We start from the raw sequence: 23463 nt of genomic DNA, 5'->3' as shown, positions 1-23463 counted from the left end.
GAGTGTCGGAACCCCCACAACGCAGGCGCAAGACCCGGTGGGCCCACCACAAGGCCGACTGGCTGCAGTTCCGCGGGAGCTGTGAGGCGGCCCTCGCTGAGCCGCCCCTCCCGGAGGCCACGGTCCAACAGCTGTCCTCTCGCTTCACGGCCGCACTCCAGGAAGCCGGGAAGAGACACATCCCCCGAGGTGCTCGCCGAGACGCAAAGCCATGGGCCCTGCATCCGGATGTGCTGAGAGCGGCAGAGGAGCGACAAGCGGCGAGACGGGCTGTGACAGCCGAAGATCCCTCATCCAAGACGCGCTGGATCAATGCCAAGAAGCGTGCAGCAGAGGTGGAGGCACGAGTCTCTCGAGAGTCCTTCCGAGAATTCGTCACCACTGAACTGAACCGCCCGTCCAGCGTCGGTCGAGTCTCCCGAATGCTCAAGAAGTGGGAGGGAGGAGGAGATGACGAACACCGGGACGGCGAAGCGATGAAGGCCGGTGACCGACTTCTCGTCTCCGCCGAGGCAAAGGCGAACGCCTTTGCACATCAATATGCCACTGTCTCGAGGCAAGTGAGGAGTCCCAAGATAGACCGAGCGGCGCGGGAGCGGCTGAACCGGATAGACCGACACACATGCTCCGAGTGTCAGAACGACCGCACCGGGTGCTGCTCGGCCTTCACTGAAGAGGAACTCGCTCAAGCCATCCAGAAGACAACTGCGCAAGTCCCCCGGCCCCGATGGCATCACACCTGAAATGCTGCGGCACCTTGGTCCGGTGGCCCGGAGCGCACTGCTCCACCTCATCAACCAGTCATGGAAGACAGGAGCGGTCCCCCAAGAGTGGCGCTCGGCAACCGTGGTACCGATACCGAAAGCATCGAAGGATAAGAGGCTCCTGTCAAGTTACCGGCCAATTGCCCTCACCAGTTGTGTAGGGAAACTCGCCGAGCGGATGCTACTCCCCCGGCTGGAGTTTCTGGCCGAAGAGCGCCGACTCATCCCCCCCGAACAAGTGGGGTTCAGAGCAGGAAGATCGGCGGAGGACAGTATCGGGAGACTTGTGCAAGACGTGCAAGACGGATGGCAGAAGCCAAAGAGAGACAAACGGTCAAAACGCCAGGACGGAGAGTCAGCACAGAAATTCCTCCTGACAGCCTTCGACTTCAGTAGAGCGTATGACGTCGTAGACCACAAGTTACTGCGCCTGAAACTCCTCGAGAGCGGCCTCCCCCTCTGCCTTGTCCGGTGGGTATGGGGATGGTTACGCGACAGAAGAGCGAGGGTCGAAGTTCAAGGAGCCCTCTCCAAGTCGAGGATGTTCCGCGCCGGGCTGCCCCAGGGCAGTGTTCTGTCGCCCTACTTGTTCCTGTTGTGGGCGGCAGACCTGGCCGAGGCCCTCCGAGCGCCGGGCACCTCCCCCTACATATACGCCGACGACACGGCAGTTCTATGCTCGGGCAACACCATTGAGGTGGCGAGAGGTCGAGCGCAGACAGCGGCAGACGCCCTCGTCGCGTGGGCTCACCACAACAAGATGCTGGTCGCCGGGGAGAAAACCCAACTACTGGTGCTCTCCCAGAACGCCCGAGACGCCGTCCGAGGCACCATCAAGGTGGCAGGAAAGACGGTGCAGGCGAAAGACACCCTAGTCCTCCTCGGCATAGAGCTCGACCGCCGCCTCCAGTTCGGTGCCCACTGTCGTCGTCTCCGGAAACGAGTTCGCCCCCGGCTGGCTCACCTGCGCCGCCTCGGCGGACGCAGCTGGGGCCTGGACGAGGATGCCCTGAGGACGGTGGCCAACGGCTACGTCCGCGGGGCGCTCGAGCACGCCGCCGCCGCGTGGCTGCCGGCGGCCGCCCCCTCGCACGTGGAGCTCCTGGAGCGGGAACTGCGGGGGGCGGCCCGCATCATCACCGGGTGCCCACGATCAACACCGACCCACGCGCTGATGGCGGAGGCTCGACTAGCCCCGATGGAGGAGAGGGGATGGACGTTGGCCGCCAGGCTGCTGGGAAGGGCGCTGGCCCTGCCGCCGGGGGACCCCCTGCGCGCGACCGCCGAGGCCTCGGCACCGGCGCGCCTGGCCTCAGTTCGGGGGTGGAGAGAGCGGGGCCGCCTGGCCTGGGAGAAGGCCGGAGTCGCGCTGCCGGTGGAGCCGGTGCTCCCCCCTCGGATACCGCCGTGGCGGCAGACATCAGGCGTCACCTTCCGGATGGACGTGGGCCCCCTCCGGGCCGGCGCCGCGGCGGCGGAAAGAGAGCGCGCGGCCGCCCTGCACCTCGCGTCCCTGCCGCAGTGCGCCGTCTGGCTGTGGACGGACGGGTCCGCGGCGGGCGGAGTCTCGAGGGGCGGAGCTGGGGCCGTGCTGGTCTGGCCGGATGAAGAGACCGAGGAGTTGCGGGTCCCGGCCGGACAGCTATGTTCCAGTTACCGCGCAGAGATGGTGGCGCTGGTGACCGGCCTGGAGACCCTAACCCAAAGAGACAGAGACCAGGACCTGCCTATCGTGGTCTGCACGGATAGCCTCTCAGCAGTGGCGACCCTGCGCAACGGCCCGGCCGCCCAGACCTCCCCGCTGGGGGTAGCGGCTTGGAGAGCCATGTTCGCCCTCTCGGATAATGGCCGGAAGATCCACGTCCAGTGGGTCCCCTCGCACTGTGGTGTGGAGGGTAATGAGCGAGCCGACAGAGTGGCCCGAGAGGCCGCGGAACTACCACAAGACAGCGTGCCTGCAGACATCAGGACAATCACCCGAGCGGTGGCTAGGGCCGCCCGCGACGACACGGTCCGGGCCTGGCCCCCCGGCTGGTTCCGGTCGCTGATGGGGGGCCGATTCCCCCCACCGGTGGCGGGGCTGGACCGGGAGCGCGCGGTGGACGTTCACCAGCTGCGAGCCGGGCACTGGTCGGGCTCCAGGGCCTACCTGCACAGGATCGGGGCCGTTCCCTCTGTGGGATGTGAGGGCTGCCGCGACGAGGGCTGTGTGGCGGCCCGCTGCCCCCTGTGCAATGAGGAGCCTGACACGCCGGCACACGTGCTGCTGAGATGTCCGGCGCTGATGCGACTGAGACATTCAACCCTGGGTCACATCCATCCCAGGCTGGAGGAGGTCCGGGAGACCTCAGTGGTGGCGGCCCTGGCGGCCGCCGCCAGACGCTTCCAGAGCCGCCTGGCTATGCTCCCGTGAGGAGCAGAGGGAGAAACAACAACAACAACAACAGCGCAGGGATGGACGACCGCCCCTCACTGCCTACATGGGACCCGGCGTGGGGCGATCCCACAGAGGAGCAGATCGGTGAGCACCGTGCCGCACTGCTGCGAACCTTTCCCCGTGTGTTTAACTCTGACCCTCCGCTGCGGCCAATGACAGGCGGCCCAATGCACATCGAACTGATCCCAGATGCACGACCTGTCGCACTGACTGCTGCTAGGAACATTCCCTATGCGTGGCGTGACGATATCAAACATCAGCTGGACGAGTTGGTGTCTCAGGGTGTGATCGCCGCTGTTGACTACCCTACTGAGTGGTGCCATCCGATTGTGCCGGTGTCGAAAAAACCCAACCCTGACGGCTCCGACGCCGGTGTCCGTCTCTGTGTCGACCTGACGCGGCTGAATCGCTATGTCCGCCCGCCCGCTCACCCATCCACATCACCTCATGACGCTGTGTCGTCTATCGAGCCGGGCTCGCGTTTCTTCACCACTCTCGATGCCAGGTCGGGCTATTTTCAGATCCCACTCGCTGAGACCGACCAAGATCTCACCTGTTTTATCACCCCGTTCGGGCGATATAAGTTTCTGAGGGCTCCGATGGGCCTCTGTTCGAGCGGCGCCGAGTACAACCGGCGGGGAGACGTCGCCCTGGCCGGCATCACCCGTACCGCTAAGGTCGTGGACGACATCATCGCCTCTGATGCGGACTACACGGACCATCTGCATCACGTGATCAACATCCTGGAGCGCTGTGACAAGCACGGGATCACGCTGCACCCGCTGAAGATGAGATACGCCGCCAGCAGCGTGGAGTACTGCGGGTACCGCCTCAGCGAGTCCGGCTACACGGTGGACGACCGGAAGACGAGGGCGATAGCAGAGTTTCCCACGCCATCAAACATCACTGACCTACGATCTTTCCTAGGTCTCGCCAATCAGCTCGGCCATTTTTCGCCGGACATCGCCGGAGCCGCTGAGCCGCTCCGTGACCTGCTGCGCCCGAGCCGCACCTGGCTCTGGACTGCACAGCACGACCAGGCCTTCAGCAGCGTCAAACAGAAGCTGGTGGCCCCGCCTGTCCTGGCGTTCTACGACCCCGGCAAGCAGACGGCTCTGCAGACTGACGCGTCACGGCTTAACGGACTGGGCTATGCCCTCATGCAGCTGCACGGCACGAACTGGAAGCTCGTCCAGTGCGGCTCGCGCTTCCTCACGTCCTGCGAGACAAGATACGCCGTCATCGAGCTGGAGATGTCGGCCGTCACGTGGGCGGTCAAGAAGTGCCGCCCATTCCTCGCCGGCCGCCCGTTCGAGGTAGTCACTGATCACCGGCCGCTGGTAGCGATCCTCAATCACAAGTCACTCCCGGAGATTGAGAACCCGAGGCTCCAGCGGCTCCGAATGAAGCTACTGGACTACCAGTTCACCACCTCGTGGCGGCCCGGCCGGCAGATGGTCATCCCGGACGCCCTGTCACGTGCCCCGGTGGACGCGCCGGCCGCAGAAGACGAAGACAGCGCGGAGATCGGACCCCAGATCCGATGCATGCTGGTCCGGTCACTGGCCGAGACCGAGCCGGACGGCACTCGCGTCTCCCCGGTGGAAGATGCCATGCTAACGCGGCTCCGAGACGCCGCCCGCACCGACACGGAGTACCAGGCGCTGTGTGCGGTGGTTCAGGACGGCTTCCCGAACGAGAGGGCAGATCTGGCCCCCCACCTGAGGCCCTACTGGCCCGTCCGGGACCGACTGGCGCTCGAGGACGGCCTACTGGTGTGCGGGCCCCGACTGGTCATCCCCAGCCGCCTGCGACGGGAGGTGCTATCCCGTCTGCACGACAGTCACCAGGGCATCATCCGAACCCAGCGGCGCGCTCGTCAGGCGGTGTACTGGCCGGGGATCGACAGAGACGTGACCAATGTCGTCCAGTCGTGGGCGCCCTGTCGCACCTACCTGCCCAGCCGTCAGCGCGAACCGCTGAGCTCCGACCCCGCGCCCTCTCGACCATTTGAATCTGTCTCGACTGATTTCTTTTCGCACGCTGGTCATAACTACCTAGTGTACGTAGACCGTCTCTCAGGCTGGCCAATCGTAGCCTCGTGCCCTGGCGATCCCACTGCCCGCACCCTGATCCGTCATCTCCGCCAGATTTTTGCATCCACTGGTGTACCGTGTGTTCTGAGAAGTGATAACGGCCCCCAGTACACCGCCCGTGTGACACGAGACTTCCTGGACAGGTGGGGAGTGATTCACCGCCCCTCAACGCCGCACTACCCTCAATCTAACGGCCACGCGGAGGCGGCCGTGAAGCTTGTGAAGCGCCTCATCCAGAAGTCTGAGGCGGCTGCAAACCTGGACTCAGACGACTTCGCGCGCGGACTCCTCGAAATTCGGAACACTCCGCGCTCGGACGGCCGCTCGCCCGCCCAAGTGCTGTACGGCCGCCCGCTCCGGTCCGCCGTCGTCGCCCATCACAGAGCGTTCGCTCCCGAGTGGCAGCGCGCGGCAGACGACTGCGACGCTCGCGCTGAGGTGGCCGCTGACGCATCGAGAGCCTCATACGACCGCCACGCAAAGCCGATAACTCCGCCGGCGCTCGGCTCCTCCGTCACGGTGCAGAGCCCGGTGTCTCGCCGCTGGGAGCAGCTCGGCACCGTGGTCGGTCTCGGACGGCGCCGTGACCTGCTGATCAAGCTGCCGAGCGGTCGCATCCTGTGGCGAAACCGACGATTTGTGCGCCCGTTTCCGCCGGCTCCCACCCGTCCGCCCCCTCCTGTGGCGCCGGAGGGCACGTCCCCGCCTGACCCCGACCCGGTCACTGACACACCCCATTCAACCCCACGGGTCACCCCACGGTCAGTCAGGTTCCCGGCCGACCCCGTGACGGCCGTCTATGACGGAAGCCGACAGCGCGCGCGCCGCCCGCCCGATCGCTTGCAGGTCGACCCCAGCCGTGCATCATATACATAAGCTTGTACCGTGTAGACGGGCGAGGAAAGTGATTTAATCACGGTTGCAGCATAGTCACTTTGTCGAATTTCACTGTGCGTTGTGTGTCTCCTGGTTGCGTTGAGTGAACCGTGACAAATGTTTGTTCTAATTGTGCACAGAATCTTGTCTTATGTTTTGTTAGACAGTCGCTCGTCAATTGCGTACTGTGCTCCTGTCTTGGGGGGAGGTGTGGTGTCGCGGTTTGAGAACCACGTTGAGGGCCACTGTCCGCCGACGCTCTGCGGCGCTGGCCGACGAGTGACGTCAGATGACGTCACTCGTCAGCGGCCGGTGGCCAATTGCTGGGGAGTGTGAAGTAGAGTTGCAAAGTTTTCCCTATGGGCTGCTACCGGCACCGCCCCGCCCCACAAAAATTTTCTGGGATACCGGCATGCTACCACGCCCCAAGCAAAAACACCGCCAAATTACCGGCATACTAAAAAACCTGCATTCTTGATTCTGGCTTACCCCTACATGAGATGCCACATTTTGGCAATTTCAGTTACCGCCCCACCCAGCAGCCACCCATTGTCCAACCAAAACTCCAGCAGCCTGATTTTGGCTGAGTTGGCCCCACAAATACCACAATTTTGAAACTCTATTCCAGTTTACAGCTGTTAAAATATCACCTGTAATCAAAGAGGTATTGCCTACAAAAAGCCTACACACATTCATCAAAAAAGCAAGGTCAAAAAGAACTTGAATTACTGAAATGTGTTCCTGAAGACTGCACAGTGAGCAGCAATCACATTTACCACAAGCGTTCTTATTTTCCACATTATCCTAAAAGGCTAAAATGAACTATAGCTAGTCATAAATGTAACATTATAAGTCAACTGATAATGTTTTTTCTCCGCGGTGAGGGCGAGCGCCGCCCATGTGATTGCGTCATACCGCCCGCTCGTCAGGTCCGCATGACCCGAGCCCGGGTCATTCGCGCTCGCAGCGCCGCCGAGAGCAGTCAGCCACTGAGCCGTGGGTTGAGCGCGGCGCTTCCTGCTTTTCGCCTTTGCGAGCTCGAACGAAGCGTAGAAATCACAATATCAAAAAACTACAGATTTGGCCACGTTCCTAACTGAGGAAGCGAGATCAACATCTGCTTTTTCCTATCCGCCATGGCTTGTTGGCTCGTGAGTAAGATACGAATCATGTAAAAATATGTGTTAATAACTCACTTGTCCTGAGAAGTCACCAAATAATATGTATAAAAACGATATAACATCCTCTCCCATCTCAAACGCGGAAACAAACACAAGGTTATAAAGGATCGAAACAGATGCGCCATAACACAGTTTTTAACCAGCTGATTAAAACACTGCAAAAAAAGTTTTAGGACTGCAAACTACTGCCTCGTGAATGATTTTTTTGATAAAAATCATCCAACACGATATTAAAATCCAATAAAATCAACACTGTGAGTGTTATTCACAACAAGAAAATCCACTTCTCTTGAGTAATTCAACCAAAAGGGCATATGAATAAATATTACGTCATCAGCTTACATCCTTTTTTTAGGGGACAGAGGATCTTAAAAGTCAATCCTTGGTTGCTTGATCAGCTGATCATATTGCGCCACTTTGTATTCATTTGGTCTGCATGTTGTGTTTTCTTGTAAAGATAAGACAAAATGCCAGTTTAATTCATTTTCATTTCATTTTGGGACCGAAGTTAGGCTCAGGGCTTCCTAACACCTGCCTTTTCAGCTGGATTTTCAGTGTCAAATTCTTTGTAGAGTATCTCAGACCACATCTCAGGACTCAAGGCCAGTTTCCAAACAATGTGTTTTGTGTTGCTTTGATTCTGCCTTTTGCCTAGGAATGTTGCCATTAACATTAATTTATTTTATTGTATTATACCTATTACCTACCATTAGACTTACTAATTGGTTGTGCTTTTGCAACATGAATGAGTATTCTTCCTTTGATAGACCACAGTAGATTCTTGACAATTCGTATTAGAGCCAAACCTGTGAAATGCTGAGGTTCATGTGTACAATTACCCTTAGCAATGGAACTTCTACCACAAAGTGTATTTTGCAGTGGCTAAGATTGCTGTTATTACAATTCAATAGCCTCTTTGTGTCCAAAGTTTGAATCATATGCTGATAATTTTTTTTTGGTGCAAAATCAAAAATACCGGCATGCTACCGGCAGGATATGCCAAATACCACGAAAAAACCTGCGGTAGTGAAAAATTACCGGCATGCCGGTAGTGCGGTAGGGAAATTTTGCAACTCTAGTGTGAAGGCCATTCAGAGACGGGACGCGGCGACGGAAGGACGTCGCCGCGATGCTCTTGTTTTTCTACTCTGAGTCCGTTTAGTTAAAATATATACGTCGTGCGGAACGGAATCTTTGAACATAACAGTAGGTATTGGAATTTGCTGGCACTGATAAGTTGCCATTTAACATTGGTAGACTGATGTGTTTGATGTTGCAGTTAATGTGTTTGCCCATTTGTTATGACATCATGCATTTGGGAGAAATGTGTCATGATTGTCCTTTTTCTTCATCCAATGTCATTTAGCAATATCAAATTTGAGTTCAGAAGGTTTATCAAAAATGTTTTAATTTTTTATGACAGTAGTTGACTTTCATGATACCGACAAAATACCAAATGCTTTTGGTATAAAATACCGAATACCGAATCGGTATCGGTTCGGTATAGGGTGTGGTACTCCCCAAAAAGTGGTTAAGATTTTCATATGTATAAGTAAGTCCTGATTTAGGAAGTCGATTTATTGGGTTGTTGAAGGATAACAGTCTTGTTTTGGTGAAAAAATTGACATTTTTCTGTAAAAAACGTCATCAAAATTTATGATGCTGATTGGCAGCTGTTCCATGACGTCACTCGGTATACGCGCCGGATTTGCGCTGTGGCGGCCAAGGCTGTCGATGATTGTATTTGGAGATGGCATTGGTTGGTGATTGGTATTGATAAGTGTGTTTGCGAATTACGGTATCACATTTACCCTTTTTTAATCGGGAAGAGTGCTTGGATATTTCAGGCCGTTTATGCATCACAGTTTCATCCATTTGATACAGTCTGTGCCCTGTGGAGCCAAGAAATGAGTGCTGCTTCGGGGCGCAAGTGGTGTTTTGTGCCTAAATGCGAGAATACGAGCACTAGAATGGCAGGTAAAATATTTTTGCCAGTTCCACGCCAGATTCCTGCCAGAAGGCAATGGGCGAAAATGGCTAGGCGTGAAGATGCCAATGCAATTACTTCAACAGCACCATGGTTCTGCTGTGAGGACCATTTTGATGTGAGTACCTAGTACCTACCTACCTATCATTGTCATATGGAACAATGCACTGGCATTGAGATGTTTGTGCATCAGTGTGAATTCTCATACCGTCTCGGTGTCTTGGCATGAATGTTAACTGGTGGTTAATCTGTTAATTAATGGCACGCAGGCTGTGTTGATGCCGTCTCTTATCAAGGGTGAAAGAAAAGTGCAATGACATTTCATTGACTTGCACTGTCACCAATCGTCATCCATTGTTAACTTTACCTTTCATGAACTCAATGTTACTCTAACATCACTGCATCCTGCTGAAAGCAGAAAACATCAGCACGAATTGTGTTTGGGCAAATGTATATGGCTGTTATATTGTGCATTAAGAAAAAAAACTAATGTTGCTTTTCAGCTGGAAAATGACACAACCAACTGGCAACGTTTCAATATGGTTGGTGGACGCTTGCTGCTCAAGAAGGGAATCCTACCTCACAAGTTTGAATGCCAAGGCAGACATCAGGAGCGGGTTCGTGCAGCTGCTGCCAAGCGTGATCAACAAAGAACTTTGACTGCAGCTTTGGAGGACTGCACTGACAAGGAGGTATGTACTTTGTATCCCTTTGTCATTTTGCATCTCACATCAACATTTTAAAGTATGTGCCATGGCATGTACAAATACTAGCAGCTTCTAAGCACTGGTCTCAATATCCATTTGGTTAGCCTTAAACCTCAGTCAATGAGTTAACTCTGTGCCTTTCCATTCACAGACTGATACTGAAACTGGTGAGTCTGCACGAGCCCAAGAACAAGACATTCTAGCAGCAGATGCAGCATCTCAATCTTCAACTTCAGAAGATGTGGGCACGCAGGTGGAAGTTGAAAACTGTGATGCAAGTACACAGAGCATTGAGAGGCCTCTGTTCTCTGTTCATACACAGACTGATCACTCCATGTATGGCAGCAGGGATAGTGATGATGGGATGGAGCATGGTAATCATGATAGTGATGACTCATATCAACCAGATGATGACTCTGATGAGGATACATTTGATGATGTTGGTAGCATTAACATTGCAAACTTAGAAAGGATGCGTGGTCTGTGTAGGAAGGACCCTAAGAGTTACATGGGCTTAAATGAAGAGGGATTTCTCATGCTTGAGTTTGTTGCCACAAAAGTAAAGGGTGTTTGTGGAGGGCAGTCCAGGCTGACTGTATTTGATGCATGTTGCCTTGTCATGGTAAAACTCAAGCAGGACAGACCGTTTCAGCTCATAGCCGATGATTTTGGAATTTCCAGGTCATATGCTTGTCGTTTGTGGCGCGGAGTCCTCCCCCAAATTTCGGGCCATATGCAGGCATTTGTATTTTGGCCAAAAAGTAGGGACATATACAGAAATATTCCACTGGCATTCAAAGCTCGTTTCAGCCGTGTAACCTGCATCATAGACTGTTTAGAAATAGAGATTGAAAAGCCGTCAGTAGCATTGAAGCAGTCAAAGACGTATTCATCATACAAGAGCTGCAATACTGTGAAGTATCTTGTCTCCATCGTCCCTAGTGGAATGTTTAATTTTGTGTCTGGGGGATATGGAGGCCGAACATCTGACATTCAAATCTTGCAGGATTCTGGGTTTATGGACTGTTTAGAACCGGGAATGGTGGTAATGGCTGATCGTGGCTTCAAAAGCATTGAACCACTGTTGCGAGCGAAAGCGTGCTACCTCATTAGACCAGATTCTGTGGGCAGTGCTGACATTCCTGAGGCTCACCGCGTATTGTTTTCAAAACAGGTTGCCAGTCTCAGAGTGCATGTGGAAAGAGCAATCCGCAGGATTCGTGAGTTTGCCATGGTGAAGCCCCATGCGGTTGTGGAGTGTGTTGTGGTACCTTGCTTGAACAGGGTGCTGAAAACTGTTTGTGGATTTGTAAACCTGCAGCATGACCTGACAAAAGTGTGACTGGGTGTGAGTGAGGACTGAGGAGATGTATGCAATACATGCCAGCGAGTTTTAAACTTTTCTTTGCGTTACGGAATGAGTCCTAGTTGATGAGTTCATGTTAGCTGACAAAACATCTCTGGTAGATATTTCACACTGTGATGTCGCGACCGTCCAAACCCACTGCACAGCTGCCCCCATACCCAATACTTGTACAGTATGAAACATCCAAGATAGCTGAATGTACAATACCTTTTTATTGTATGCATTCATCTTGCATCAGCTTCAAGCAGATGCCAAAAAGGAACAGCCTACAACAGCTCAGACACTCACAACACAAATCGTAAGGTAGATTTGATACTTGAGATTCATGGGAAACGTGGCAATTCGTTTCATAATGTACAGCACAATCGAGCAATCAATGGCAGCATACATGAAACACAGACACACCATTCGCTTTGTTACACCAATTTCTGACCACAGCATAACTACGAAAGAGTACTAATTTTCATCATACATTGCATAGTTACACACCAATGCTAGACCAATACCCAGCATGTTTCAGATATCAACAGTCATAGCAAAGGTACCTCCTCATCCCTAGACCCCAACCCATCACTGGGGAACCAGCTGCCTGCCAGCCGCAAGCTGCGGGTACACCGCAGTGTACCAAAACCTTTCTGCCTTCTTCATCAGAGGCAGCAAGAAACTTTCACACAGTGTATCCCGGCACACATAAATGCTGCCAGTGCTCTCAAAGTCAGGGGATGCCACTGCCAAGTATCCCACACAGCAGTCAGCCAGCAGCATCTGGAGCTGCAGCTGCGCCCGGACTTTGGGAGCTATGGCTCCTGACTTGATGTAGTTGCCGACTGTGGACTGTGATGCAGGACACTTCACCTCAACTACCGCCCTGACCCCACCATCACTGTCCCGAATCACTGCATCAGGACTGGCACCAAAGATAGCCCACTCCTTTTTCAGGAACAGTCCAGCACCTGAACACTTTTCACCAAGGTGGGTTGCTACACCCGCAAGAACTCTTGCCTCAAGGGCATTGCCCCTCTTTGTTGCGGCTGTGCCCTTGAACTTGGCTGCACATAAGATGGACTCCACCAGGGAACCATCTGCTGTATGGCACTGTGCCACCTCATACAGTCGGGATGCAGTCACCCTGCCAAAGCGCAGGTGATGCCACATGGGAGAGTCTTTTTGCTCTCGTGACCCTACCTCACTGGCATTGCAGTCGGCTTCACTGATGCTGTCCTTGCAGAGAGCCAGAAAGGAAGCATATGATGTGTTCTCCTTGTCTGTGGTGTCCAGGTACACATCCACCAGATGGTCGAGGTACATGATGTCCATGCTGCTGCTTGCCAGCCCCATCAGCTTCAAAGCCTGTGCTTTTACTGGCAGCCCTCTCTGGATCAGCATGTTGGCAGCTTCTTGTCTGAATGCATCACTTTGCACCTGAGGCTCTCGAGTTTTCAGTTTCTGTTCTTCATCAGACACTCTGAATGGAGGCAGGTTCCTCACGTTTGACAGAGCTGGTTTCTGCCAGTAGCACTTGACATCGGTCACAGCATCCTCCTCACTTCTTCTTAGCAGCCAGAAGATGAATGCAATGGTGTGCTTGCATCCACCTTTCTGGGCCTTGCATCCTTCACACTGAGCACTCACAATGACACGGTTACAGTTGTCGATAACAGCAGAGACACGATATGGGGGGTTATTCACCTTGTGCTCAGGTGTGACCTTTCCAACCACTGTCGTCTCTTGTCCAATGGTTTTGATGCATACGTATCCTACGGCATCCTCTCCATAACTGGCCCTTGCCGCACTGAAAAGACAGAAAAAAACATCAACACATTGCAAACTTTGTCACCAGACACAATGAGCACACATCATATCCTTAATCCTGTCAGGTTAACTTGGATAGAATTTGTTGCTAGATGTTATGTATAGCTTATGAGATGTCAAATTTAGAAGTATCATTGTACTATGCAAAAAGTGATTGTGTTGACTATTTGCGGAGCTGCTCCTGCCTGTCAGGTAAGTTCCTACCTAACTAGGGGAATGCTACAAAAAAAACACCTTTCAAAATTGTGACATGTATAAGTCATGCCAGATAATTTAAGTTTTCGGCTGAATAGCTCTTTCGTATACGATGCATTGTCTTACCTTTTGTTTTTCACGGCCCGTATCTCAGCAGACACATAGAAATCAGATTTGGCAAAAAACTCAACAACCATGAAGTGGTTAATATCAGGAAGATTCCTGGAATCTGCTTTGACAAACCCAGGCTCCATATCTTGTAAACACAGAATAAAATCACCTAAAACCACCCAACCTCATCAATCCGCACAAAGAACAGAACGGCTTGCGCCACGGTTGCCGGAAGCGTCTAAAACGGCATGCCGCCTGAGGCTATATTTCCTGGCGCCACCTATTCATTTCAATGTACTTTTTAGTAAGCAACACAATGAAACTACTAAAAAATATGCAAAGTTTACGCGGAAAAAAATAATTTAAATTAAACTATTAAATAAAATGTTACATATGGTCTGAATCTTAAAGTAAAAAACACGAACGTACAGCTGAGCCTTGAGCTGAGCTATCAAGCTAACGGCAACCAACGCAAGCACGCAATGTAAAAATGGCGCCGCAATCGTATGAAGTGCGCCAATCTGATGTCTACCTAGTGACGTCACGAGCATTTACACCCTGAGGGCATAAAATTGTTTGGCTTATATATCATCAAATTAAATTTTGGGAAGTTTCAGATGTGTATTTTTGGATTCAGGGTGAATTATAGTGTAATTTAGACACTTGATCTCTAACGGTGTACCGGACCCTATTGGTATACCGAAATTTTGGTAACCGATTAACACCACTAATTGGTTCCCGAGTTAGCCGTTGGCAGTTTCCAAAATTATTGAAATGGCCAAAATGTGACTTTTGATGACCTCTGGTGACCCGACGTTTGACCTGACCTTAAAAATGACCGAAGTGATTTCTTCCTTATTATTGACGTTCTTTCGATTGCCGCTTACCGCGTGTCGCTACGTGGCCCAGAAGCCGATTTAGACTAGGGGGGGGGGGGGGTGAACTCGGCGGAAAGTTCAGGCCATCAGCACGGCGCGGGTTAGCGCTCGCCCGCACATGCCATTTTCCCATCATAGACAGTGGCGGCGCCACGAATTTTCGCCAGTGGGGGCAAGCTTGAGGTGACCCGACTGTTGTCTGATACCCCGATCTGCAAAATCCATGAGCACCTTGCCCCTAGTTGTTGCCATTCAAAATTATTATGGTTTCAGGTTTCATGCATACATATTGAGCTTAAAGGGACTGTCCCACCTTTGCATTAGTTCTGAGTTGAGATAGCCAAGTTGGCGGCCAGGTTCAGAAACCACTATATATCCTGGTCGCAATATCCTCAGTTTCTTGGTGTTAAAGAAATTCGTTCCCTTCATTTGAAAAGTGGGCCTTAGCTAAGGCCCTATCTCTTAATTATTAACGGCCATTTGATGACGTCATTTGCATTTTGAGCGCCTGTCACGCATGTGAAGTTTCACTTGATTTACGAATAAGCTAATCAGAGACACTAGTTATTGTATGAGCCGCGTCATATTTGAGAGCAAATACCTATATTTGCTGCCAAATTTCCCCCACATTGACATGAAGTAAATCATTCATTGCGTCACAGATCCGATCTAAATGACGTCACGATGAAATATAAAAGTCGCAATATCTCAAAAAGTATACAATGAAAACGCGTAAAAACTTGCAGAATTCGTCACAATATCATGAGTAACATTTCCGAATCCTAAATGGTACTTTTTTGAAGGTGGGATAGTCCCTTTAACCATTAACCCGCGCCCCGTTGGGCTCTGCCGAGCAACGCGCCCGGTTGGGGGGGGGGGCATTTTGGCCCCCCCCCTAAGATCTCGAGAACCACGCAACATAGCGACAAGCGGTAAACGGCGTTGGATAGCCCCAACGGGGAACTACCTTGTGACCCAATTTTATTGACCTAGGTCAAACCGATGACGTCACAGGTCAGGTCAAAGGTCCAATTTTCACCGTTTACAGGCATTTCAAGAAATGCGTTGTAAAATCGAGTAAAATGCATTTCATTGAAAATCATCGATGGGGAAATGTTCTTCAAACACATATTTTGCTATTTGAGGTCACTGACACCAGGTCAGGTCACAGAGGTCAGGTCACGGGGGGGTCACAATATGAAAGTGTCGTGTGATACATGTTTTATGGTCCATTTTACATGACAAATGCGATTATGTGGGTCAGGCAGCCTTTGGGGCCAGCTAAGGTCACATTTTGGTCAAGGTCAGGTCAAGGGCAGGTCAAGGGCAGGTCAAATTAGGTCAAATTTCAAAGTTAATATTTTTGCATAAAATGGGTATCGAATCGATGCAGCTCGTCACGGGGAGTTCAATGGTGGTCTTCGTTTTGCCGTACGTGGTCTAGAATCGCTAAAAATTGAGTTCAAAAATTTGACGTCATCATTTTTGAACAGTTTTTTCGCTATAACTTGGCCGAAAAACGAGATATCGATCTGAAATTTGGTATGTATATAGAAGAGCGCCGGGACTATCACATATATTCCGGTTTTTTCGAAATTCGGAAAAATTTTGGATTTTTTTTAGTTTTTCTAATAAAATCAGTTTTTTGATTTTTTTTGGTCAAAAACCAAAAATTTTGAAAATCCGAGATAGCAGTTTTGTAGCGCCGCTTTTTGTCTACTAGACCATATAAAGAACTTTGAAATTGCTTGATAACTGTAGATTTGGTGAGCGTTTCAAAATTGCATGTTTTTTGCTCATTTTTGCTCGAACATGACCTCAGTTTGACCTCAATAACTCCTGACCTAAGGTGACCTTAGACTTGAAATTTGGTGTGAAGGTGTCAAATTGATGTCCGGGAAGGTATTGAAAATTTGGCGGCGCTGCGCGCCGCCGTTTTCTTGCTATTCAGGAAAAACCACAGGGGGGGCCAAAATGCCCCCCCCCCCCAACGGGGCGAGGGTTAACCCTCGCGGGCCCGGAAGGGGGGGGGGCGTTTTTCGCCTCCCCTGGCGAATGTTTGCGATACCTCACGAACGCTTAGGGATAGAAAGACGAAACTTGCTGTACCTTATCCCCCATTGATTTGACATCTTTTGAAAGCAAAAAAGAAATTGGACCTAGCCTCCTTGACAACGTCACAAGGTCGATTTTGCTAGATCCCTGCACGGCAAACGTCGGCGTCACAGACGTGTACGTGAGGTCAACATAAAACTTTTAAGTTTTTTTCGCAAAGAACTTTAACAAAAATGGTCCTAGAGCTACGGCAGTGGTACAGGTCTCGCGGGTTTTAGCGGTAGGGTTTGCACATAAAAATTTAGTGCTCTTTATGCTATATCTTCGTCGTCTTAGGCTTTTAAGTGTTGAAAATGCGATCGACTTGTTGGGTAACAAGCCGGCCATGATCGTGTAAAATGGCTTCATCGTAGATCGATTAGTTTCTGAGATATAACCGGAAATGCAAAAGTGCAATAACCTACCGCTTATGTAATCTCGCGAGAGCCGTACCTTCGCATTCGTCTCGTCGAGATGCGCCAAATGACATACCTATACATATGCATATGACATATACAAATGACATATGTATAACTATAATGCATATACACACCTATCACATTTTGCTTTACCTCCCTGAGCTCAGTCTCAGGCTAAGGGTTCCCAAAAGAGGGTGATCTCTATTCTCTTCTCCGGCCGACTTTTGACAAACTGACTCTCAACCTCAACCTCAAGTAGGAGATATGCGACAGGCGGTCCGAGAACGAACGCTCTGCTGATGCACTTGATACGGGGATCGTCAAAAACAGACGTACTATTATAACCGCCTATCATGAATGTTGCACCGGTCTTCTGTTCCCTTTTCAATATCAGCCAAATTTTGTGGGGGCAAAAACATAGTCTTGCCCCCACGGCCTCATGCCAGTGGGGGCAGTCTGCCCCCACTGCCCCCACGGTGGCGCCGCCCTTGAATAGAACGCACATGGGGTTGACCCCCCCCCCCCCCGCGCCATTTCGTTCCTGCTGAAGATAGAGCTTCGCGTCAAAGACCAACAGATTCTTTGAGAAGAGAAATCCAATGGTACCCAATTTTACCTCATTAGGTCAATCATCAACCTTCCAGGTCAGGTGAAACTAGAAATGTTGCTGTTTGGGGCCCCCGTTGGAATAGCACGTGCGGTGCCCATCATATACCGATGGCGCTGCCGTTTGTGGTGCCAAGCCAGCTATGTAGAACAGCTCTTTGTCACACTATCCGACTAGGTTTTTACTGGCTGTGGTTATTTCAGGTCAAGGTAGGATATCGCTTCCCAACTTTCAGCAAACCATGAGCTCCGCTCTAGATTCACCCGACAGGACGCTGCCCTGGCCCGGCCCCCGCCGAAGTAGTTGGTAGCACTCACCCCCGTTCACGAGCTTCAGAATTCCTTTACCGTGACGTCATCACGGCGCATGAATTTTCCTTCACCCATAGAAATGCATGCAAAGCATGGTGTGTTTCAGGCGGCTAAGGAGAAATCTAAGACCTACTTGTGTTCAAAAGACGTACCACTAAGCCAATGGATTCGTCTCTGATTACGATAAATGGGGTTTAAACCGAAACTTTCGGCCTATATTTATCTAAAATGGGCCAATCAAATGGTCCCTACAACTCATAATGAAGGATTTCCTCTGCGTTGAAAAATTTGTTTCAAGTGTTTTTTCATCAGCGACAGGGGAAATCCTTCATAATTGCTACCATATTACTACCATATTCCCTCGCATTTCTGTTGCGCATTGCCTCACAAATCAGAGTTTTGTGAAGTTTATATTAATTTAATTGTCATATTTTGACTGATTTTGGCGATTTTCAATTATTTCAACGCAGCATGGATCAGGTAGGGGAGAGCGGGGCCAGTTGAAACACGGGGTCAGATGAAACATGGCTTTATTTTCAACAGTATGCAGCATATGGCGTTGCCGAAACCACTGCGCATCCGCGCTCGACCACTTCCTTTGTCAACGGCGTTTGGGCGGCAAACGGACGGTAATTTTGATTTGACACTTGCTTTTGTGTTTTTGAGGGGCGTTTGGGAGAAATCGTTCTTATGAATATTTTGTGATATCTCATATACCTTTGTTTGCTGAAAGAAGAACTCCTGGCTCCGGAATAACACCTTATTTGGCCCTTCATTCAGCATGATGCCGTCCCTCCAGCTCGTTTGACATGTGCTTTACGGCGCGTGCGAGATGGCGGGAGCGGATGGGGTCAATTGAAACGTTTCTCTGAGGGTCAGTTGAAACAGGGCCACAGGCCGTTTCAATGGACCCCGGTGACCTTTGCAATGGTTATTGTTCAGGGGCTGTAAACATTAAAGAAAATAGTCCACCTTTGAAATGAGCTTTTTAACTGAAATAGTAGTTTAATAGAGTTCAATTTTGACCCCTTTTTCTCCAGCCTTTTGCTTGAAAGCACACTATAGCCTGAGATATTTCTCATTTTTCTCATCCGTCCATTTTACCATAGTCTATGTAAAATATGTCACCTATTATGAGGAACTTTGCACTTTTAGCTTTCCAACGACCTATTGAATGTAGCATTTGGAAAAGTAAACCGGACAAAATATCTCCTTAAGAAAGTGGCCTTAAAGAGGAAAACATCCCATTGTTAAGGATAGGTGCAATTGACCCCATGGGCTGGTTCAATTGACCCTCGCATCGGGGTCATTTGAAACGGGCGTAGAGCTGTTTTATAAGCATGCGTTTGGCAGCAAAATATGTTTGAAACACAATTTTACATATCTTAAAATAAAGCCAAAAGAGCATATTTTTTCATGGCATTGTGCATTTTTCGATATGACAACTAGATCTCGCTGTGCATGTCAATATATAAAAAGTGGTTCAACTGGCCCCGCTCTCCCCTAGCTCTCATAGTTTGCTGACGAATGTGGCTTTTGCTTGGTTATTTTCAAGTTATCTGTGATTTGGTGCGCAGTGATCGTAGCATTATACAAATTATATCAACTTTAAAAATTGAATCAACTGTTCAAGTGAAGTTCACATGAAAAATCAAAAGTTCAAGCATAATAATTGTTTAAACATGATGCAACATGTGTCTCCCAGATGGAACTTATATTTCAATTGAAAACTGAAAATGGAAAACAGAAGATGGATCTGCGGAGTTACTGAGATCACAAGGTGCTCTTGATTGTTGGTAATTGAAGATGTTGAGAGAACTTGTGAATCTGCATACCAGTCCTGACTTGCTTGATTGTTTAAAACTATTTTAATTCTCATAATTGTGTAATGTGTAGTGACTGTGCACACTGCGCAGCACATGTGCGCAGAAATGTGCAGGTGGCTGGTAGGTGGGTTAAACTTCGGAGATGCGAATTTGGATGTCAGTTATAAAATTAATGGTTATGCCTTATAGAGTAAGCTCTGCTGTTTTTTGTAATTGTCTTTTTTATAATTGTAACCTACAATGCTGTTAGTTTCATTTTTATTAAAATGTTCGACCAGAATTTGCACTTGTTCATGCATGAATGGCTAAGTTTGGGGTGTTTATTCAACCCTGACTGCTCAAGTTTTTCAAAGGCACATGACACAGCACGGCTAGATCAGCTGGTAGGTCTACCTGTTGACTATTTTTGTTTTTGGTGGTGATGTGTTTGTTGTTTGTCTTTTGCAAGGTGGTCAATGAAATAAAATAATGCATTATTTTGGAATGTTTCCTTGACAGAAGCCAGGAGCCGGATTGATGTGTGCCACTGTGCTGGTGAATGAGATGGTTCAGAAGCATTATCTGATGTTTTTCAATGTGCATAAGCCATAACATCCCTTTCATACACTGAAGTTTTAAAGGGACTATCCCACCTTTAACATGGGGTTTGAGTTGAGATAGCCAAGTTTGCGGCGAGGTTCAGAAACCACTATCTATCTAGGTTGCAACCCCCGCGGCCTCTTGGTGTTGAAGAAATTCGTTCCCTTCATTTGAAAATGGGCCTTGTACAAGGCCCTATCTTCAACATGGAGCGACCGTTAGTGTGACGTCACCTCGTTTAGTCATTCTGATTTAAATGGGTTTGTTCGTTGAAAAATCGCTTAAAACTTGGTCTGAACTTTGTTGTGGTGCCTACAGAGTAAAAAGAATCAGCTTTATGACAGTAATGTGGCCTGGGGAAGGAGGTAATATTGGGCTGTGACGTCACATATTTGAAAGTTTGTGTTTGGAATATGGGAAGCCTAAGATATTTATTGAAAAATAAATGCCAGAACCGTGTTCCTGGTCATCCAATCTATTAAGTCGGGCACAATTTAACTGGTTTTAACAACATTTTAGAAGGTGGGATAGTCCCTTTAATAGCTTCTCAGTCTTTGTCATTTTCCTGAAATATTGGTGTAGATAAGAGATATCAGTAGGTACCTTCTCAGAGGTACCTGCCTTATGCTGGATGAATATTTCCCCGCGTTCGATGTCTCTCGGACGGCAAAGATTCTACGCCGTCCGGCCAATCACGTTCCATAACCGCAGCCGTGCCCCCGCTGACCTTGAATGCGATTGGCCGGACGACGTAGAATCTTCGTCGTCCGAGAGACATCGAACGCGGGGTTTAATTGGTTGGACGAAATGGACAGGTAGCCTTATGATAATGTAATGTGAAATCTTATTTCTATAAAACTTTGAAAATGAAGTTCTAATTATTCATATGTGCATACATTTTTGATGACTAAGAAAGTTTTCCACAAGAGTAGAAAATGTGGGAAAGTCTATCAAATAACACATTCTGAAGCCTCAATGCTGACAGAGTGCTGCCTCAAGGAAAACTGACTTGCTGGGTTACGAATATTTCTTCATTTTAATTTTTAAATGTAATGTACAATACATTGCAGTGAAATAACAAAATAGTGCAGTAAAATAGTATTGGCGACGATCAAACAACACGTGCGCCATTGATGTCTGCAAAAATTGCTACCAGATTGCTACCAAATCCGTGACGTAGCTACGGCGCCTTTATTTCCCTAGTGAACCAACCTGAGTAGTAAAGTAATCTTGGGTAGCACAAGTCGGGCGTGTGGCCTTGACCGGGCCGGACGCTCAGCCGCGGGCTCCGTGCGGCGGCATGGCTGAGTGAGCGGGGCGCGCGCAAGGCCCTATATACCAGGTAGGGTCGTCCGGCGATTCTACCTGATAGTGACGTCATCTGGGGGCAAGTCTTGAAGCCCCGTTTGAGTCCCATGTAAATGGGCGATTTTTGAAGCGCTGTAGAACAAACTCTGTTGGAGCTAGCACACAACTAAGTGCATCATCGGAAAGACGAGACATTTTTCTTTGAATTATCTAACAGCAGTTTTTCACTAAACCCATTAGTTTTTCCGAAAATGCGTAAAAAAGCTCCCATGCCTCCGCAGCCTCCCTTCCGCCGGCCGCTGCGCCGCCGCGGTAGTGTAGTGGTTAGGATGCTTGCACCGTGATCCAAAGGTCGCGCGCTCGAATCTAGGCGCGGGTCGGACTCAAATCGAAATTGCAAGCAGAATATGTGTTTTTTCTTTAAAAATCACTTCTATTACAGCTAACCGTTCATAAAACTATCGATAAAAATTGACTGAAAGCCAAAATATAGATTACATTCTTATAAAACAAATTCAAATATGGCGGCCGTTGCGCTAGGCTCCGCCCCCGACTCCGCCCCTTCGTGTGACGTCATCTGTGCACTTGGACACACAGGGAGATAGGGGACGACATGGGCCTGGGCGCGCGGAGCGCACGGGCGGCGCAGTGGGCTGTGCGAGTGGACGTTGTGGCCCAGTATGGACGCGACAGAGGTTGCTGTGGCATTCGCGTAACGTGACACATGAGGTGACTGGAAATCACAGCTAAAGTGAGTGCCTCTGTGCAGACTTTCCGCTCAAGTGACAGTGGCAATTTCGCGATGGACTCGGATAGTGGCGACGACCCGACATTCACGGACTGCCAAGCATCTGGGTCCGAGAGTGCCAGCGGAACGTTTGTTGGTCGGAAAAGACAGCTTTTCTTACACGATATGGTCCGCAGTGCTGATGGGAAACGCGCCAAACGCCAGGCGGCCGGGCGGGGGTCGGGGTCGCCGGGCGACCCGCCGGCGCCTGCGGCGGGTAGAGCCGGCGCCGGGCCGGCCTCGGAGCCGGTGCAGCTGAGCGCGGCCGCTCTGGCAGAGATCAAACAGCTGATCGACCAGAGCAACGCCAACGTCATCAGGGCGCTAGAGGCGAAGTTGGAAAGCGTGGAAAGGAGGCTGAATATGCTGGAAGGAGAGTGCATGGAGAAAGACTGTAAGATCCAACAGCTCTCGAAACAGCTGGACCAGCAGGTGAGAGCGAACGAGGAGCTGGATTCCAGACTGGAGGAGCTTGATATGAACGGTCGGCTGTCGTCACTCATTCTCGCGTGTGATGCATTTAAGGCACACCCGCGAAGTGCAAGTGTTGAGCAGCTGGTCGTGACTGTGCTCAATCAGAGAGTGCCGGGCCTCTCCGTGACGACTGCCGACCTGCAGGCGGCGCACAAGCTCCAAAATGACTAAAGTGTTCTGCAAGTTCACGAAGCGGCAGGTGAGAGACGCGGTGTACGAGTCACGCTTCGACATGGTGCGATTCCGTGAAGGTAACACCGGCCGTGACGGGCGTCAGCTGGCGCCGCTCTACATCTCCGAGTCGCTGACGCCCAGAAACCGACTTCTTTACGACGAGCTCCTACGAGCGAAGCGGCCGGAGAGCGGCGGGCTGATCGCCTCCGTCTTCAGCCGGCGGGGAGTCGTCTGGTGCCGCACGGAGAGGGGCGGCGCCAATCTCCGGGTCCGGGACGAGGCGGACCTGCGCAGGATTCTGGGCGGCAGGCGTTTCCCGGTGCAGCAGCACGTCTCCGGGCGAGGGGCGCTGCCCCGGACGTCGCCTGCCGCGCGGCGGCCCCCTGATTCGGACTCCTTCGACGGGCGGCCTCCTCCGCGCCGGGCGGCCGCGGATGCTCTTCCGGGACCTCCCGGGGACTCCGGGGCCGCTGG

The 23463-nt window shown here is 50.7% G+C and overlaps 3 protein-coding genes across 5 annotated transcripts; 2 read left to right on the top strand and 1 right to left on the bottom strand.

Annotated features, from left to right (window-relative positions):
- Window positions 1–1305: 1305 nt before the first annotated feature.
- Window positions 1306–3177, top strand: LOC122381913. The gene has a single exon (XM_043366699.1). It carries the CDS (start codon window positions 1306–1308, stop codon window positions 3175–3177), a length of 1872 nt encoding a protein of 623 aa, XP_043222634.1.
- Window positions 3178–9100: 5923 nt separating this feature from the next.
- Window positions 9101–11462, top strand: LOC122381930. 2 transcript variants are annotated; one of them, XM_043366718.1, is made up of 3 exons: window positions 9101–9459; window positions 9845–10033; window positions 10200–11462. In XM_043366718.1, exons 1-3 carry the CDS (start codon window positions 9262–9264, stop codon window positions 11388–11390), a joined length of 1578 nt encoding a protein of 525 aa, XP_043222653.1. In that variant the 5' UTR covers window positions 9101–9261; the 3' UTR covers window positions 11391–11462. The 2 variants fall into 2 exon arrangements, with proteins under 2 accessions (XP_043222653.1, XP_043222654.1); XM_043366719.1 differs by lacking the exon at window positions 9845–10033.
- Window positions 11463–11748: 286 nt separating this feature from the next.
- Window positions 11749–13730, bottom strand: LOC122381929. 2 transcript variants are annotated; one of them, XM_043366716.1, is made up of 2 exons: window positions 13548–13730; window positions 11749–13206 (listed from the first exon to the last, which is right to left on the bottom strand). In XM_043366716.1, the coding sequence occupies exons 1-2, from the start codon at window positions 13673–13675 to the stop codon at window positions 11985–11987; spliced, it is 1350 nt and encodes a 449-aa protein (XP_043222651.1). In that variant the 5' UTR covers window positions 13676–13730; the 3' UTR covers window positions 11749–11984. The 2 variants fall into 2 exon arrangements, with proteins under 2 accessions (XP_043222651.1, XP_043222652.1); XM_043366717.1 differs by having other exon boundaries at window positions 11749–13191.
- Window positions 13731–23463: the final 9733 nt, after the last annotated feature.

This window comes from Amphibalanus amphitrite, unplaced genomic scaffold, assembly GCF_019059575.1.
Source record: "Amphibalanus amphitrite isolate SeventyFive unplaced genomic scaffold, NRLGWU_Aamphi_draft 000130F_arrow, whole genome shotgun sequence".
In the NCBI taxonomy this organism is placed as follows: Eukaryota; Metazoa; Arthropoda; class Thecostraca; order Balanomorpha; family Balanidae; genus Amphibalanus; species Amphibalanus amphitrite.
Note: the sequence above shows the minus strand (reverse complement) of the source record. Positions and strands in the feature narration are given on the sequence as shown.

Bases quoted from the DNA above. Each gene is read 5' to 3' on its own strand.
- LOC122381913 (XM_043366699.1), top strand. From the start codon at position 1,306: ATGTTCCGCGCCGGGCTGCCCCAGGGCAGTGTTCTGTCGCCCTACTTG.
- LOC122381930 (XM_043366718.1), top strand. From the start codon at position 9,262: ATGAGTGCTGCTTCGGGGCGCAAGTGGTGTTTTGTGCCTAAATGCGAG. The intron at 9,460-9,844 runs GTGAGTACCTAG...GTTGCTTTTCAG, and splicing joins GCTGTGAGGACCATTTTGAT to CTGGAAAATGACACAACCAA. The intron at 10,034-10,199 runs GTATGTACTTTG...TTCCATTCACAG, and splicing joins AGGACTGCACTGACAAGGAG to ACTGATACTGAAACTGGTGA.
- LOC122381929 (XM_043366716.1), bottom strand. From the start codon at position 13,675: ATGGAGCCTGGGTTTGTCAAAGCAGATTCCAGGAATCTTCCTGATATT. The intron at 13,207-13,547 runs GTAAGACAATGC...CTGTCTTTTCAG, and splicing joins CGGGCCGTGAAAAACAAAAG to TGCGGCAAGGGCCAGTTATG.